The sequence below is a fragment of the Callithrix jacchus genome, chromosome 3 (assembly GCF_049354715.1).
Source record: "Callithrix jacchus isolate 240 chromosome 3, calJac240_pri, whole genome shotgun sequence".
Classification (NCBI taxonomy): Eukaryota; Metazoa; Chordata; class Mammalia; order Primates; family Cebidae; genus Callithrix; species Callithrix jacchus.
Genome location: NC_133504.1, coordinates 104978777 through 104996476, shown reverse-complemented (window position 1 = coordinate 104996476; position 17700 = coordinate 104978777). Strand labels below are relative to the sequence as shown.

Genomic DNA, 17700 nt, shown 5'->3' with positions numbered 1-17700 from the left:
AAGCAAAAGAAACAATCACTAGAGTGAACTGGCAACCAACAGAACGGGAAAAGATTGTTGCAAGATACCTATCTGATAAAGGGCTACTATCCAGAATCTACAAAGAATTAAAGCAGATATACAAGAAAAAAACAAACAAACCCATTAAAAAGTGGGTGAAGGATGTGAACAGATGCTTTCAAAAGAAGACATATATGAAGTCAACAAACATATGAAAAAATGCTCATCATCACTAGTCATTAGAGAAATGCAAATCAAAACTTCCTTGAGATACCATCTCACGCCCATTATTATGGTGATCATTAAAAAATCTGGAGACAACAGATGCCGGAGAGGATGTGAAGAAATTGGAACACTTTTACACTGTTGGTGGGAGGGTAAATTACTTCAACCATTGTGAAGACAATGTGGTGATTCCCCAAGGATCTAGCAATAGAAATTCCATTTGACCCAGCAATCCTATTACTGGGCTCAATCCTATTACTCAAAGGATTAGAAATCATTCTGTTATAAAGACACAAGCACAGGTATGTTCATTGCAGAACTATTTACAATAGCAAAGACTTGGAACCGACCCAAATGCTCATTGATGATAGACTGGACAAGGAAAATGTGGCATATATTCACCATGGAATACAATGCAGCCATAAAAAGGATGAGTTCATGTCCTTTGTAGGGACTTGGATGAATCTGGAAACCATCATTCTCAGCATACTGACACAAGAACAGAAAACCAAACACTGCATGTTTTCACTCATAGGTCGACGATGAACAATGAGAACACCTGTGCACAGGGAGGGGACCATCACCCACGGCATAGGTGAGGGGGTTGGGGGCAGGGGAGGGGAGGGACAGCTCAGGGTGGGAGGTTGGGTAGGGATAACACCGGACAAATGACTGATGTAGGCAATGGGGGGATGGAGACAGCCAACCACCATAGCATGTGTGTACCTATGCAATAATACTGCAGGATGTGCACATGTACCCCAGGGGTTAAAGTACAATAAAAAAATAAAAAAGAAAGAAGTTATTTTAAAGATAATCTCTTGTTATGCTCCTTGTGGATGACTCAGCGAGCAGCCTACATTTCCTTCTCTCCCACATACTTCTGGAAAACGCACAGCAAAGTCAGGCATTTCCAGTGATAGTATTATCAGTTTAAATTTGCTTTGTGTTTTTGGATAACTATACAGGTTTTCCGAATGAAATCTGAATTCACATATTATTGAAGAGTAGGGCTATGAAAAAGACCTTGTGTTAGAATGAAGAATCTCTTTGAATTTGACTTATTTCACACTGCAAGCAAATGCCACATTCAAACATAAATCTCTGGAGAATTACCTGGAGACAGTATTAAAATTTCACTTATTGGTCTATGATTTACCTTTGTCATTTTAAGTCTCTTGGTCAAAAATATATCAAAGAAAACAGAATTTAAAGCTGTCTGAATTATTAAAAATAGTTCTGACACTAGGTAAACGTAAATTACAATACACATTCAAGGATTTCCGCATAATCATTTAAAATATCTGCACAAAGTTTTCTCCTTCCACTTATACTTTTCTACATTATATCATAACTAATACACTCTGAGATCTTGACAATATTCTCTTTGTACCTGATTACATATATTTAAAATGAAAAGGATGCCTGCCTATAGACTAGACAATTATGGTGAGTGGAATGGAAGTTAATATGATAATATACTTTGAACTCTCAGAACAAAGTGCAAAGTAAGCACTATACATTGGAAAATAATGAGCCAGATAGTTTCTGTACCTGGCCACAATTTGAATATTATAGACTTAAGTAAATTAATAAAGGTCTTGAATATTTAAAGTCAATGACTATGGCATTGTCACTCTATTAGGATCATTAGTCACTAAAATAAAAAAATAAAACAAACTCCTTAGAAATTGAATGTCTGAGATTTGTTCTGAATTCTGCACTTCAAAATATGTCATAATGTGCATGCTACTGGAACTCACTTAACACTATTCCAATGTAACTGCAAAGTTATTCTTTAACCTAAGGTTTAAAAATTTATATCAATTTACATCTTTATATACATTAATTAGCCCTAAACACACTTAAATATAAAGTTTGTAAAAAAAAAAAACAAAGTAAGATTGAAACCTTTTTGAGAATTTTAATATACCGTAAAATTTTATTTTAATTATTATGAAATGATGGGTGTGGTGGTTTATGCCTGTAATCCCAGCGCTTTGGGATACGGAAGTGCAGTGATAGTATAGTTCCTCAAGTGAGGAACACTTGAGCCCATAAGTTTGAGATCAGCCCGAGAAACAAAGAGAGACCCCAATCACTACATAAAAATAAAAAAATTAGCCAAGCTTGGTGACATGCCCCTGTACTATTTCCAACTGGAGCAGAGACAGGAGGATCACTTGAGCTAGGGAGATTGAGACTGCAGTGAGCCATGGTTGCACCACTACAATCCAGTCTGTGTGACAGAGAAATCGTCTGTATCCGTGTGTGTGTGTGTGTGTGTGTGTGTGTGTGTATATATGTACTTTGTATTATAAATGAAAATACAAATATGCATATTATTTGTTTATCTGGAAATGTGTTTTAATATACATATTTTCAGCTTTAAGCTCATAGTTTTTCTTTGAAAGATTGCTGAGGAACTGAGCGCTATGGATTCTGCAGCAATTATTACTAGCTTGGGCCTGGGGATAGTTACTTAACCTAAGTTTTATTTCCCTGAAAGGGTTTTTATCAGAATGAAATAAAATAATGCCTATGAGCCACTTAGTACAGTGCTTAGTACTAATAAATATTAATTGCCATTGTTTCTGTTATTTCAATTATTACAAACTGGAGAGAAATACGACAGAGAACAATTGTCTCTAATGCAGAATATTTGCAAATTGTCATGAATTTGGTATATATCCAGCACCTCCTTTCCAACAATTAGAGTCATTGTTTTGGTTTACTTATTCAGTCAGAGTGCTTTGAAGGGTTAGATAAGATGAAATGAGAAAAATATGCCACCTGTTAAAAGAATAAGGAGATCTGAAAACCCTATTTCATGCCTGCAAGGATATTAGCATAGAACATATTAGGAAATGTTAAGTTAAATAAGAGGCTGCTGAAAAATTGTAATACAGAATTAAATCATAGATATCTCAATTTAATTAATGTTTCCTGGGAAGATAATTATATATATATATCCAAATATGTACATTTATTATGTACCCACTCGTAATATGTGTGTGTATGTAACAAATGTACTTATTTGTGCAGGTATAATATAAATATATGCACATGTGCATATGTGAATATATTTACATACATATATACACAAACAATGTCTTTACCTTCATTGCAGTGATACCCCATGAAGTAGTAGCTGATATCTATGCTAAGTGAAGATGCTTATTTTTATCAAATATACTATCTATGCTTAAGTAAAGATGCCAAATGGTATCAAAAATGCTAATCTCATTTGTTCATAATGTTGCTAATTTCTCTTACTGCCTAGTAGTTTTGAACATGTTCAGCACTTTTTCTCTTTTAACTGAGGATAACATGAATGGGAAATGAAATAAAGTAGAAATCTGATTTTTATAATATTTATAATGACTTTGATTATTTGCCTTCCTTTTGAAATACATGCATAATTTCTACTGGCAATAGTAGGAATACCATTTGTAGATGAAAAAAATGGTATAAACCTCTCAATTTGGATATATGCTCACAGTGCAAGTAATTTGTATGCAAAATACATTGTCAGAATTAAATTAAAAACCCACTTGTGAATGGTAGCATCCAAAACAGTAAGGATATATGATGATTTAACAATTCTGAATAGCTCTGCAGAACTGTAAATCCTACTGTGACCAATAAACTCCCCAAGGCAGAAAGTTGTACTTTTTTCTTTATTTTAACCTCCTAAACTAAAGTTATTGAAGCTTCTCAGGCAAAGGAATTAAAATTTATGTAAAACTAGTCTTCTGATCAGCATTTTACTACATTTCATCAATTGTATAACCTTTATGGCTTAAAATAAATGAATTTAATATACTAATCATCATTATAGTACTATTTATTGAATATATATGTATACGTACACAAATGTCATGACGTACTCTCTATATAGTTACCATAAAAAATGCTTGAAGCTAAAATGCGTAATATGGCAGACATAGCTCCAAACTTGAAACCAGGAGACCTCACCTAACCTCCAAGATACATGCTACATTTTTGTAATCTTTGACTGTGTCATTTGGGAGAAAACACTTAAAATGTTTGCACTACAATTTATGAAGAATGACAAGGTTTGCATAAATTTCTTTCAGCTATGACTTTATGAAAATATGACTGCTTCTTTTTATTGTCTTCTTATGGCATCTTATTTTCACTATTATTTGATTCAACACTTACCCAATATCAAATATTTGGCCACTAAATCATTTGTGGCTCAAGTCTGTAATCCCAGCACTTTGGGAGGCTGAGGCAGGTGGATCACGAGGTCAAGAGATCGAGACCATCCTGGTCAATATGGTGAAACCGCGTCTCTACTAAAAATACAAAAAAATTAGCTGGGCATGGTGGTGCATGCCTGTAATCCCAGCTACTCAGGAGGCTGAGGCAGGAGAATTGCCTGAACCCAGGAGGCGGAGGTTGCGGTGAGCCAAGATCGCGCCATTGGACTCCAGCCTGGGTAACAAGAGCAAAACTCCGTCTCAAAAAAAAAAAAAAAAAGAAAGAGCACAGTGGCTTGACTTCAGTGGTTTTCTCTGTGTTTAAAAAAGATTGGTTTGATAAATAGATGGATGAATGCGTGGATGCATGAATGCCTGAACAATAAGAGAAAAAGTGAAGGAAAAAAGTTGGGGGCGGGGGAAGAGAGAGAGAGCACACAAAAGCATCATCTGTGCTGCTACAAAGAAAATAAAAGATTCATTGCATGTAGCACCTTTACTAACTTTCAATTAAGTTTACTTTTCTTATGATTACCTACCATAAATCATTTATATATGTTAGCCAAAATTAAATGAGTAAAGAGTTTGAACTTGGTGACTAAAGATAAAGATCAGCTATCTTTGATATTTTTTTGCAACTATGAAATCCAATGAAACCTTTATGTGGAAATGTTTCTATAGAAGTTTTTCCAGATGATATGCTATTGATTGTGCAAGAGGAATGTAGACATGTTGATGCTTGGTGTCAATATTTAGAGTCTTTTATTTTAAAAACAACTTGATAAGTTGGTTATAAAATATTTATATCTCCCAATAATTCTATTCACTGTGGAAAATTTCTTCAAGATATATCAAAATTTTTCTCAATATTTTTAGAGAAAATTATGTGCAAGATGAACGTATTTTTTCTCTACTGTCTTCTCGGGTAAATTATGTTTACTCCACTTGCCTCTTAAATTTATGACACAACATTTTGAATATTCATACTAAAATACAAGTTTTTAGTGTGATTACTAATTACCTTGTGTATGATTATTACCTTGTGGACTAATTTGGGTCTTCTGGAATCATGACAATGCCTGTAACAGTAAATTAACATGCAAGTACATTTTCAAGTCTACTTTTGTTTTAATTTAACTTAGGTTTAGGTATAACTTATATTTTATCCATACATCTAAATTTAGTTATCTTATTTTACAAGGTTATACCTAACTTAATGTTAAAAAAAGGTTTAATCAGTGTTTCTTGAGTGTCTAAAATATTCAAGCTCTTTTATAGACAACACAAGTAAGTATAAAATAGTTTCTACAGAGCCCAAAGCCCCAGCTAAAAAAAAATAGTTCCTGTGGGCTAAGAAATTATATTTTGCTAATGTGATAAACAACGCCTCCATGGTAGATAAAACACCAAAAATAAGGCCATGAAGGAGAAAAATCTTTGAATGTTTGGAGAGCTGTTGAGTTGGTTAGGTTAGCAATCTTATAAATATTTTACTTAGCAGGCACATTTGTGAATGTGTTTTTGAGTGAAATGATTTTATAGTCTGAAGTACTGACTTATTTCAAGCACAAAAAAATCTGCATGTACACATGTATCCACATACATCAAGCATTTATCTATTAGTTTTTCCCCCCTTTTTTGAGATGGAGTCTCACTCTGTTGCCCAGGCTGGAATGCAGTGTCATGATCTCCACTCACTGCAAACTCCACCTCCCAGTTTAAAGCGATTCTCCTGCCTCACCCTCTTGAGTAGCAGAGATTGCAGGCTCGCTCCACCACGTCTGACTAGATTTTGTATTTTTGGTAGAGATGGGGTTTTACTGTGATGGTCAGGATGGTCTGGATATACTGACCTTGTGGCCTGCTTGCCTTGGTCTCCCAAAGTGCTAGGATTACAGGCATGAACCACCGCACCCGACCATCTATTAGGGTTAAAGAAGAAATTTGGATTGCCATTTTAAAAATTGATAAGTAAGTATATGTATTGTGGTAATATTTACATACATTTTAGAAACATAATTATGTTTTTTAAACAAAAGTACTGTAGCTTGTCAGTTAGCTGTTTTACAACTTTCAATTGTACAATAATTAATGAATTTCCAAAGGGCATACTCGCATTAACACTTTTACACATGATGCCTCACAATGAAAATTTAAGACATTAGCATTGATTTAATATTACTATAAATTGTGATTAATTTGACAATTGTATTTTTTAAAACTTTGTCTAAATTTGGTATTTTTTATATATATGCCAATTTGTCTGTTAGTCCATCACAATTGTATTCAGTAGTGTTACATACAATACAAACTCATTAATATTAATGTCTTTTCTAAGATATAAGGAGACATGTAAACATGCTATAGTAGTCATTAAAATATATATATATGCACACTTGCATATCAGTATCTTTGTATAAGGATTAGATAAAGCCTTTATTTCTCCTCCCATAAAAGAAACAAAATATCAACCTTTAGTGATGGAAATGACTAATTAAAAATTTCTGTAATATGAAACTTTAGGAGATGCTCCTTTCCTGATTTATTAACTGGTTATTCTTTCCTTCAGTTTGGCCAGCAAGAAGTGTATAGTATTGATGAAATGCTGTGTAAGTGTGTGTGTGTGTATCCATGGTGGAATAATTATTTCATCTTGACAGGTCTAATCTGCTTTCCCCATCAAGGTTATGAAATAAAACTGACTGAAAATATGTTAGTAAAAATACCTGGGAAGGAACTGGATGCTTTGACATCATGTTAACTACATAGTTATGAATGCTGCATTTGAGCAACTATATAGTTAACAAAGTAGATATAGTGTCTATTATATTGGATTATCTAGACTGTCAATATTTGTGTATTAACACAAATAATAGAGTTGGCATTGCTGTGACTATTGGAAGTGGGTGAAATTAGAAAGGCATTTCTTTTACAAGATCCTTCCTGTGGAACTAATCACATTGTTTTCAGAATGCTTGTGTTGAAGACAAGATACTGCATGCACTCTTTTAGTACAAAGTCAGTTTAAGATGAGATTTTTATAGCTGAAAAGAAAAGTAAATAAATAACTGGGATTTGAAATGTTGGATAAGATTTTCTACTTTTTGAGTACACTGTTTGCAGTAAGATGAACTGTTTCTTCTGTGTATTTCCTTGCTATTTGCAGAAAGATGAACTGTTTCTTTTATGCATTTTTTCACTATATCTTAATTCTGCTAAGGATTGACTAATATACTATCATTTCTGCAGGTTTCTGCTGTTTATTAACCCAAGTTTAATGTTAAAGGCAATATTAAGTGTTCTGTCATGTAATAGCAAAATGCTTCCATCAAAAATGTATTACCAGTACAGCAGAAGTCAATAACATCACCTGCTATAAAACAAGGTTGATTAGAAGCTCTTTTCTAAAGACACGTTTAGAATCCATGACAAGTTGAAACATCTTTGTATAAACACACATTACTTCTTTGTGAATAGACATTGATTATCTGATTTATAAATGAGTTGGTTATTTCAGCTTCAATTATAAAAACTTTATATCATATTTCCTAACAAACTATTAAAGAAATTGGTATATCTAAACCTGATAGTATTAAATTTCAATGTAATGATTAATCTAGATCTACATAAGGATTATCACATATTAAAATAATTCTTATGAAAGCTGCTTAAATTAGCAAGATAAGTCAAACATTTATTGTCTAAATATTTTTACAAGAGCTTAGATTCAGAAGTATTATCTGGCCCAGAAAAGACAGCTTAAGTAAAAAATAAAGTCTATAATATATATTTGATTATGTTAATAAAATAATATCCTGGTTAAATACCTAATAACATAACTAGGAAGTATGCAACTTATATGTCAATTTAAAAAATTTTTCATTCTTTTCTCTCATGTTCTCAGCCATGGGCAGATATTCAAAATGTATGGGAAATGGAAAGCAATGGTTTGAGAAGATTGATATAATCTATGGCAATGTAAAAGAGCAGTGATGGCTGTGCATGGTGGCTCACTCCTGTAATCCCAGCACTTCTGGAGGCTGAGGAGGGTGTATTACCTGAGGTCAGGAGTTTGAGACTAGCATGGTCAAAATGGTCAAACCCGATCTCTACTAAAAATACAAAAGAATTAGCTGAGCGTGGTGGCATGAGCCTGTAGTCTCAGCTACTCGGGAGGCTGAGGCAATGGAGGCCTGAGAAGTGGAGGTTTCAGTGAGCTGAGATCACGCCACTGCACTTCAGCCTTGGCGATAGAGGGAGACTGTCTCAAAGACAAACAAACAAAGCAGCGATAAGATAAAGCCAGCTTCATGGATATTGGCCTGAAGTTTTCTTTTCTCGTTGGGTCTCTGCCGAGTTTTGGTATCAGGAGGATGTTGGTTTCATAAAATGATTTGGGAAGGATTCCCTCTTTTTGGATTATTTGGAATAGTTTCAGAAGGAATGGTGCCAGCTCCTCTTTGTGTGTCTGGTAGAATTCGGCTGTGAACCCGTCTGGACCTGGGCTTTTTTTGTGTGGTAGGCTCTTAATTTCTGCCTCTACTTCTGCCCTTGTTATTGGTCTATTCATAGTTTCAGCTTCCTCCTGGTTTAGGCTTGGGAGGACACAGGAGTCAAGGAATTTATCCATTTCTTCCAGGTTTACTAGTTTATGTGCATAGAGTTGTTTGTGATATTCTCTGATGATGGTTTGAATTTCTGTGGAATCTGTGGTGATTTCCCCTTTATCATTTTTTATTGCATCTATTTGGTTGTGCTCTATTTTCTTTTTAATCAATCTGGCTAGTGGTCTGTCTATTTTGTTGATCTTTTCAAAAAACCAGCTCTTGGATTTATTGATTTTTTGAAGGGTTTTTCGTGTCTCAGTCTCCTTCAGTTCAGCTCCGATCTTAGTTATTTCTTGTCTTCTGCTGTGTTTTGAGTTTTTTTGATCTTGCTCCTCTAGCTCTTTCAATTTTGACGATAGGGTGTCAATTTTGGATCTCTCCATTCTCCTTATATGGGCACTTATTGCTATATACTTTCCTCTAGAGACTGCTTTAAATGTGTCCCAGAGATTCTGGCATGTTGTGTCTTTGTTCTCATTGGTTTCGAAGAACTTCTTTATTTCTGCCTTCATTTCGTTGTTTACCCAGTCAACGTTCAAGAGCCAGTTGTTCAGTTTCCATGAAGCTGTGCGGTTCTGGGTTGGTTTCTGAATTCTAAGTTCTAACTTGATTGCACTATGGTCTGAGAGGCTGTTTGTTATGATTTCAGTTGTTTTGCATTTGCTGAGCAGTGCTTTACTTCCAATTATGTGGTCAATTTTAGAGTAGGTGTGATGTATATTCTGTGGATTTGGGGTGGAGAGTTCTGTAAATGTCTATCAGGTATGCTTGCTCCAGGTCTGAGTTCAAGCCCTGAATATCCTTGTTGATTTTCTGTCTGGTTGATCTGTCTAATATTGACACTGGAGTGTTAAAGTCTCCCACTATTATTGTGTGGGAGTCTAAGTCCCTTTGTAAGTCATTAAGAACTTGCCTTATGTATCTGGGTGCTCCTGAATTGGGCCCATATATGTTTAGGATCATTAGCTCTTCTTGTTGTATCGATCCTTTACCATTATGTAATGGCCTTCTTTGTCTCTTTTGATCTTTGTTGCTTTGGCTGGTTCAACATATGCAAGTCTATAAACGTAATTCACCACATAAACAGAACCAAAAACAAAAAACACATGATTATATCAATTGATGCAGAGAAGGCATTTGACAAAATTCTACAGCCCTTTATGCTAAAAACCCTCAATAAACTCAATATTGATGGAACTTATCTCAAAGTAATAAAAGCTATTTTTGACAAACCAACAGCCAATATCATACTTAATGGGCAAAAACTGGAAGCATTCCCTTTGAAATCCGGCACTAGACAAGGATGCCCTCTGTCACCACTCCTATTCAATATAGTACTGGAAGTTCTAGGCAGAGCAATCAGGAAAGAAAAAGAAATAAAGGGTATTCAAATAGGAAAGGCGGAAGCCAAATTGTCTCTATTTGCAGACGACATGATAGTATACCTAGAAGACCCCATCACCTCAGCCCAAAAAGTCCTGAAACTGATAAGCAACTTCAGCAAAGTCCCAGGATATAAAATCAATGTGCAAAAATCACAAGCATTCGTCTACACCAATAACAGACTTAAAGAAAGCCAAATCAAGAACGAACTGCCATTCACAATTGCTACAAAAAGAATGAAATACCTTGGAATACAACTCACAAGGAACGTAAGGGACCTCTTCAAGGAGAACTACAAACCACTGCTCAACGAAATCAGAGAGGACACAAACAGATGGAGAAACATTCCATGTTCATGGTTAGGAAGAATTAATATTGTGAAAATGGCTATACTGCCCAAAGTAATTTACAGAATCAATGCTATCCCCATCAAGCTACCATTGACTTTCTTCACAGAACTGGAAAAAACCACCATGAACTTCATATGGAACCAAAAGAGAGCCCACATAGCCAAGTCAATTCTAAGCAAAAAGAACACAGCGGGGGGCATCACCCTACCGGATTTCAAACTATACTACAAGGCTACAGTAATCAAAACAGCATGGTACTGGTACCAAAACAGAGATATAGACCAATGGAAAAAAACAGAGGCACCAGAGGCAACACAACATATCTACAACTATACAATCTTTGATAAACCTGACAAAAACAAGCAATGGGGAAAGGATTCCCTATTTAACAAATGGTGTTGGGAAAACTGGCTAGCCATGTGCAGAAAGCAGAAACTGGACCCCTTCCTGACACCTTACACTAAAATTAACTCCAGATGGATTAAAGACTTAAACATAAGACCTGGCACCATAAAAACCCTAGAAGGAAATCTAGGAAACACTATCCAGGACATAGGAGTAGGCAAGGACTTCATGAACAAAACACCAAAAGCATTGGCAACAAAAGCCAAAATAGACAAATGGGACCTAATGAAACTCCACAGCTTCTGCACGGCAAAAGAAACAGTCACTAGAGTGAATTGGCAACCAACAGAATGGGAAGACATTTTTGCAGTTTACCCATCTGACAAAGGGCTGATATCCAGAATTTACAAAGAACTCAAACAGATTTACAGGAAAAAAACAAGCCCATTCAAAAGTGGGCAAAGGATATGAACAGACGCTTTACGAAAGAAGACATATATGAGGCCAACAGTCATATGAAAAAATGCTCATCATCACTGGTCATCTGAGAGATGCAAATCAAAACCACATTGAGATACCATCTCACGCCAGTTAGAATGGCGATCATTAAAAAATCTGGAGACAATAGATGCTGGAGAGGATGTGGAGAAAAAGGAACACTTTTACACTGTTGGTGGGAGTGTAAATTAGTTCAACCATTGTGGAAGACAGTGCGGTGATTCCTCAAGGCCTTAGAAATAGAAATTCCATTTGACCCAGCAATCCCATTACTGGGTATATATCCAAAGACTATAGATCGTTCTACTATAAGGACACATGTACACGAATGTTCATTGCAGCACTGTTTACAATAGCAAAGACCTGGAATCAACCCAAATGCCCATTGATAATAGACTGGATTGGAAAAATGTGGCACATATACACCATGGAATATTATGCAGCAATCAGAAATGATGAGTTTGTGTTGCTTGTAGGGACATGGATGAATCTGGAGAACATCATCCTCAGCAAACTGACACAAGAACAGAAAATGAAACACCACGTATTTTCACTCATAGGCGGGTGATGAGAAATGAGAACACATGGACACAGGGAGGGGAGTACTAAACACTGGGGTCTATTGGGGGGAAAAGGGGAGGGCCATGGGAGGGGAGGTGGGGAGGGATAGCCTGGGGAGAAATGCCAAATGTGTGTGAAGGGGAGAAAGGAAGCAAAACACACTGCCATGTGTGTACCTTCACAACTGTCTTGCATGTTCTGCTCATTTACTCCAAAACCTAAAATGCAATAAAAAATAAAAAAAAAAAGATAAAGCCAGCTTCACACAGCCTCTTAGACACTTCAGCTTCCCTAGCAAAAATTAACCATCATCTTTCCATAGTGAAGCCATCTCAAGGTATAGAGATTTAAGGGTAACCTGCTACACTTGTCACTACCTGTCACAGTTTCACCCGTTTATTTTAAAAAAATGTGTTGATGCTAGTAATACATCATTAATATCCTGATCTGTCTTTCACTATAAGGCCTGAGGCTTCAGTCACAGATGTATAAAATCAGTAGAACTGGCCAAATATTAAGTGACTGCTTCTATACATACATTTGTGTATATGTGTAAATAATATTTATTTCTTATATATACAAGTTTGTGCGTGAAGTCTGTTTTTGTATTTTTATATGTGTATATAATACCTGCATTTTTCTTATAGATATAAAAGTTATTTTTATATACACACAATTTTATTTTTATAATCACACACAAAAACTGAAGTAATACGCAAGAAATGTACATTATGTGTATATGGATATAGATATATATTTGTATAGGTATATATAGTCATTCCTTTAGTATGTTATTTTTCTTGGAGACTATGTCTTTTGTCAAGAGGGATTTTATTCAGTTCATCCAAAAAGACTACACAAAAAAATAGTCATTTAGGGCAAAAATTCCATTGCCCTAAATGTTTATAATTACAAGTCAAACAATTTAAAAATGTGTGCTTGCTTAGAACTAGACGAACTCCAATTATACACATAAAACTGCATGGTCAGATGGGAAAGGGTACCTCAGATTTGCAATAAAGTCAGGATCCCCTATTCCATTCTTCGTAGGTACAATACTAGAAAACAGTATCATACAATGAGTTAGAGCAAGAATGTTGGAGTCAAGGAGGCCAGGGCACTGGCTCTTGTTGTCTACTACTAGATACATGCGCAATTATAAAATTAGCATTAAGTGCAAAATTCTTGCAGTTAATTCTAATTTTATAATTGCATATGTATCTAGCAGTATATATTTCATAAATATATTTAAGTGTTAAATGAGATACTCTATTATGAAAAATTAATAGAAAATGTTAAGCACTGTTTGAATTACAGCATTTATTACCTTGTTTTATCATATATATTTGAGCTATAAAACTTAATGTTTTTATATTATATACATAGTGATTACTATAGTCAAGCAAGTTTACAAATCCATCACTTTTCATAGTTACCTTTGTGTGTGTGTGTGTGTGTGTGCGCACGTGTGTGTTAGAGGAACTACAATCTACTCTTATCAATTTTTCAGGATACAATACTATTTATCATAGTTTTCACACTAGATATTAGACCTGTAGACTCATTGGTTCTACATAGTTTCAAGTTTATAATCTTTGACTTACTTCTACTCATTTTTGTACATGTCCATCCCTAGTAACCACTGTTGTACTCTCTGATTCTATGAGTTTGAATTTTTAGATACTACATGTAAGTAAGATTGTGAGGCATTTTTCTTTTTGTCTGCTTTTTTCATTTACTAGAATGTCCTCCAACTTCATCCATGTTGTAAATTATAGTATTAAAAGAAAACACAGACATTTGTTGAGAATTTACTACTTAGTGACCACAATTTACAGATTACATGGATAATATCATTTACACACAATAATTCCTAACAATGGATATTATTATTAGATGTTGCAGATAAAAAATGTGACGTTTAGAATTTGAGCATGTTGCTCAAGTCACATACTTAACAAGGGACAGAGTCAGTATTTAAAATCAGTTTGCTCTTAGAACTGATGTATTTACCCAATATGCCGTTAACAACCAAATACTCCATAAAAGTTAGAACTGATGTGCTTACCCAATATGCTGTTAACAACCAAATACTCCATAAAAGTTAGCAAAGTGTTTATTATAATCATTATTACATGTGGATAAAGAAAATGCATCATCCAATAGGACTTACTTTAGTTCCTTGAGAAATGTTTCTCCATTCCCTCTGCACAGAGATTTTAATGTATTTACATTTTCTATAAATATTATTGACTTTACTACAATAAAAGATAACGAAACTCTTGTTCAAACAAAGGGAAGGAAGACAGGAAATGAAAAACAAATTAAGATCACAGGAAGGATTTAAGTCCTATATACTCTATGAATGGATCTCAGGAAGTTTCCTGAGCCTATTTCCTTTTATTCAGAAAATAAATCTTCTACCTATGAATTTCTTAACGATCTCATGATATAAGACATACATTGTATTAGATACTTTGTCATGCAGAAGCTTTTTATAACTATTATACTGTCTTCCCCATGATCTCCCTGCAATTACACTTTGAGGTACTATTTATCATTCCATTTGGAAGAAGTAACCATATTCCTTCTCAGCTATTACATTGCTTCCAGTACAATTTGTTTCATTAGTAAATAAAGTGCATGCTTTAAGTGAAAGTATGTTTTTTAAATACATAAGTCTCCTTGTCATATTTCCAGAGGGATGACAGAATATTTACGTTATTATTTAATGGCAAAACTCACTTCTTTCTAGGAGCAATTTTTGATGAATCTGCCAAAAAGGATGATGAGGTGTTTCGCACAGCAGTCGGTGACCTTAACCAGAATGAGGAGATCTTACAGACTGAGAAAATCACATTTTCAGTGACGTTTGTTGATGGCAACAACCCTTTTCAAGCAGTTCAAGAAGGTAAGGTCATCAGTAGTCCACTATTAATTAATTTATTTTTTGTTTAATTTAAATGGCAATGAAATTATCTTTGATGAAACCTATTAAACATGCACATCATTTTTGTATCTTTGTCGTAAATTGGGCATTATTTTCCTTGGAGATCACTGTTTCATTCATGTTAATCTTGTATTCCAGTTTTGAAAGGGCAGAGTGTGAAAAGTTATTATATTAATTGAAATATAATATGAAATGTACATTTATTTACATGTAAAAGCTTTGCAACATTTCTTATGACTTCAGTTGTAAATGAAACATTTTTAAAAAATACTATTCTCTACCACAATGTTTACTTTGGAATTCTCTGAGATAACTGCCACCTTGGGTGTTGTTATAACTTGTGATGACATTTCAGGTGTACTCACGACAAATGTATTGCTGCAAGAAAAACCCTTGGACACTACACACAAATCAAACATTTTGCACTAGGATTCTAACATACTGACCTATGCTATAAATTTTTATGCTCTACAAGGCATCAAATATTAAAGTGCTTTTCTCCTTTTTCTCTGTAAACTTGAGTAAGTTAAAATTTTTCATTGGTACATAGTAATACAAATACCAATTATTATTAATATATTGGAATCATCATCCCAATAATGAAGGTTTTGATTGAAAAATCTTACACAAATGGAATTTTCTGTCTGATTGCATTAATAAAATATTTAGCCTCTTGATCCAGAAATCACTCATTTTACATGAGACTATTTGTTGTTAATTGGGATGATCTGACTGTTCGCGTCCCCTCCTACCCTCTGCATATGTTGAAATGTAATTCCCATTCTGGTGGTATTAAGAGGTGAGGCCTTCAGAAGATCATTAGGTTATGAGGGCTTTGTCCTCATGGATAGGATTAGTGCCCGTATAAAACAGGCCCAAGGGAGCTTGTCTGCCCCTTCTGCCATTGGAGAGCTCAGCAAGAAGGCACCATCTGAGAAGTAGGAAAAAAGCTCTCACAGGACACCAAATGTGCTGGGCCCTTAATATTGGATTTTACAGTCTCCAGAACTGTGAGCAATATATTTCTGTTATGTATAAATTACTTAGCCTGAGGTGTATTGATATAACTAAGAACTAGTCTACCTTATTTCTATTGTGATAATGTATTTAAACTGAAGATAATAAATGCAAAATTAATGTAGTCAAATAAAACATTTGCTTCATTAAAAATTTAAATAGGATTTGGCAGAAGAAAAGGCAGCTACCATATTAACTGTGGCAAAGTTCGGCAGGATTTTTTTTTAAATGAAAACATTGAAAGAGTAAGGAAAATAAACAAAAGTGTCTGAGAAAGTGTACTTTCCATTTTCTATTTTATCTGACTGATGTGCAGGTAACCTTTACTGAAACATATTTTCAATCAATAGCACTGGCTACTTTTGAAACTTATTTGTGTTTACTTCTGTTAGTTAGAAAATAGATGTGATTGGTGATCTAAAAGTTTTCTCCTTGCTAATGAAATGGAGTAAAATATCATTTTTTAAAAAATGATCAGAACTCTTTTAAGTAAGAGCTGGCTTTACCAAGAATAGGATGTTTATAATAATAAGATAAAATTTTCATTTTTAATAAGTAAACATTAATGAAAAAATTCAGATTGAAATAAACATCCAGTTATTTATACTTTAAAATCAGAATCAGTCTGACAATTAAGGATTTAAATACTGGAAATGTTAATACATTTTCTATGGAAATATTTAAAAGCTGTCAACATTAGGGTTAGAAATAATAGAAGGATCTGGAAAAAATTAAGTAGAATTTAAAGAAGAAACCAAATAATTTAAAAAATATATTCAGTATTTTTCTTCCTCAACTCATATTTATAAGGACAAGAATGTGAGCAGAAAAAACATGAAAACTGAGTTATCTATCTTCTGAGTAATTATATATTAATAATTGTGAATTAACTTCAAAGACATACTAAACTACCCGTGCTTTTTAAAAACTGACCTCACTAAAATAGTAGTAACAAAAAAATGAAATGAAGACAACACAATGGTGAGAAACATGAATTATGAAGTCAGAAAAAAGGTCCCTCACTCCTTTATTAAATACTACAATTTGAATAGTTCTGACAGTTTTTTAAATACATCTTTTGTCTCTTGTTTTAACGTTGCTCTCTTTAATCTGCTACCAGCTAAAATACGAAAGCGAAAATATCTTGCAATAGTGGCATGATGGCACTGAAAGCAAATTGAGAGAGGTAATAAGGTTCCCAGATAGAGACCTCTAGATATTTGTCAGGAAAATGAAAGAGTTGGAAAGTTTGCCTGATGGTTTCTGATACCTACAGAATGTTCTCCCTCAGTTATTTTGATGGTCAGCTTTAGGTAATAAACCTGAAATAAGTTCCAGGAAGCTTTCAGGATAATTTGTTTTCCTAGTTAATATCAAGAAGGGTTTCACTTAGTCTTAGAAGTAAAAATAATTGTTTGTGGAAGCTTTTTTTGTTTTTATTATTTTGGAAAATAGTGGCTTGAAAAAATAAGAGAAAATATTCAATGGAAAGAGAATAAACAACCAATTCAGAAGTACTGTTTTCTTCAACGTTTTCA

The 17700-nt window shown here is 34.2% G+C and overlaps 1 protein-coding gene across 5 annotated transcripts in view; it reads left to right on the top strand.

Moving 5' to 3' along the window:
- Positions 1-17700, top strand: part of GRID2 (glutamate ionotropic receptor delta type subunit 2) — a 1554413-nt gene that overhangs the window by 284531 nt on the left and 1252182 nt on the right. For 3 of the 5 annotated variants that reach the window (XM_035294542.3, XM_035294543.3, XM_002745586.7), the window contains exon 2: positions 14951-15106. In XM_035294542.3, coding sequence (XP_035150433.1) covers positions 14951-15106 — 156 coding nt within the window. Of the gene's footprint in view, positions 1-760; positions 821-14950; positions 15107-17700 lie in introns of those variants that run through there. The other 2 variants (XM_054253141.2, XM_054253142.2) reach the window with 2 other exon arrangements.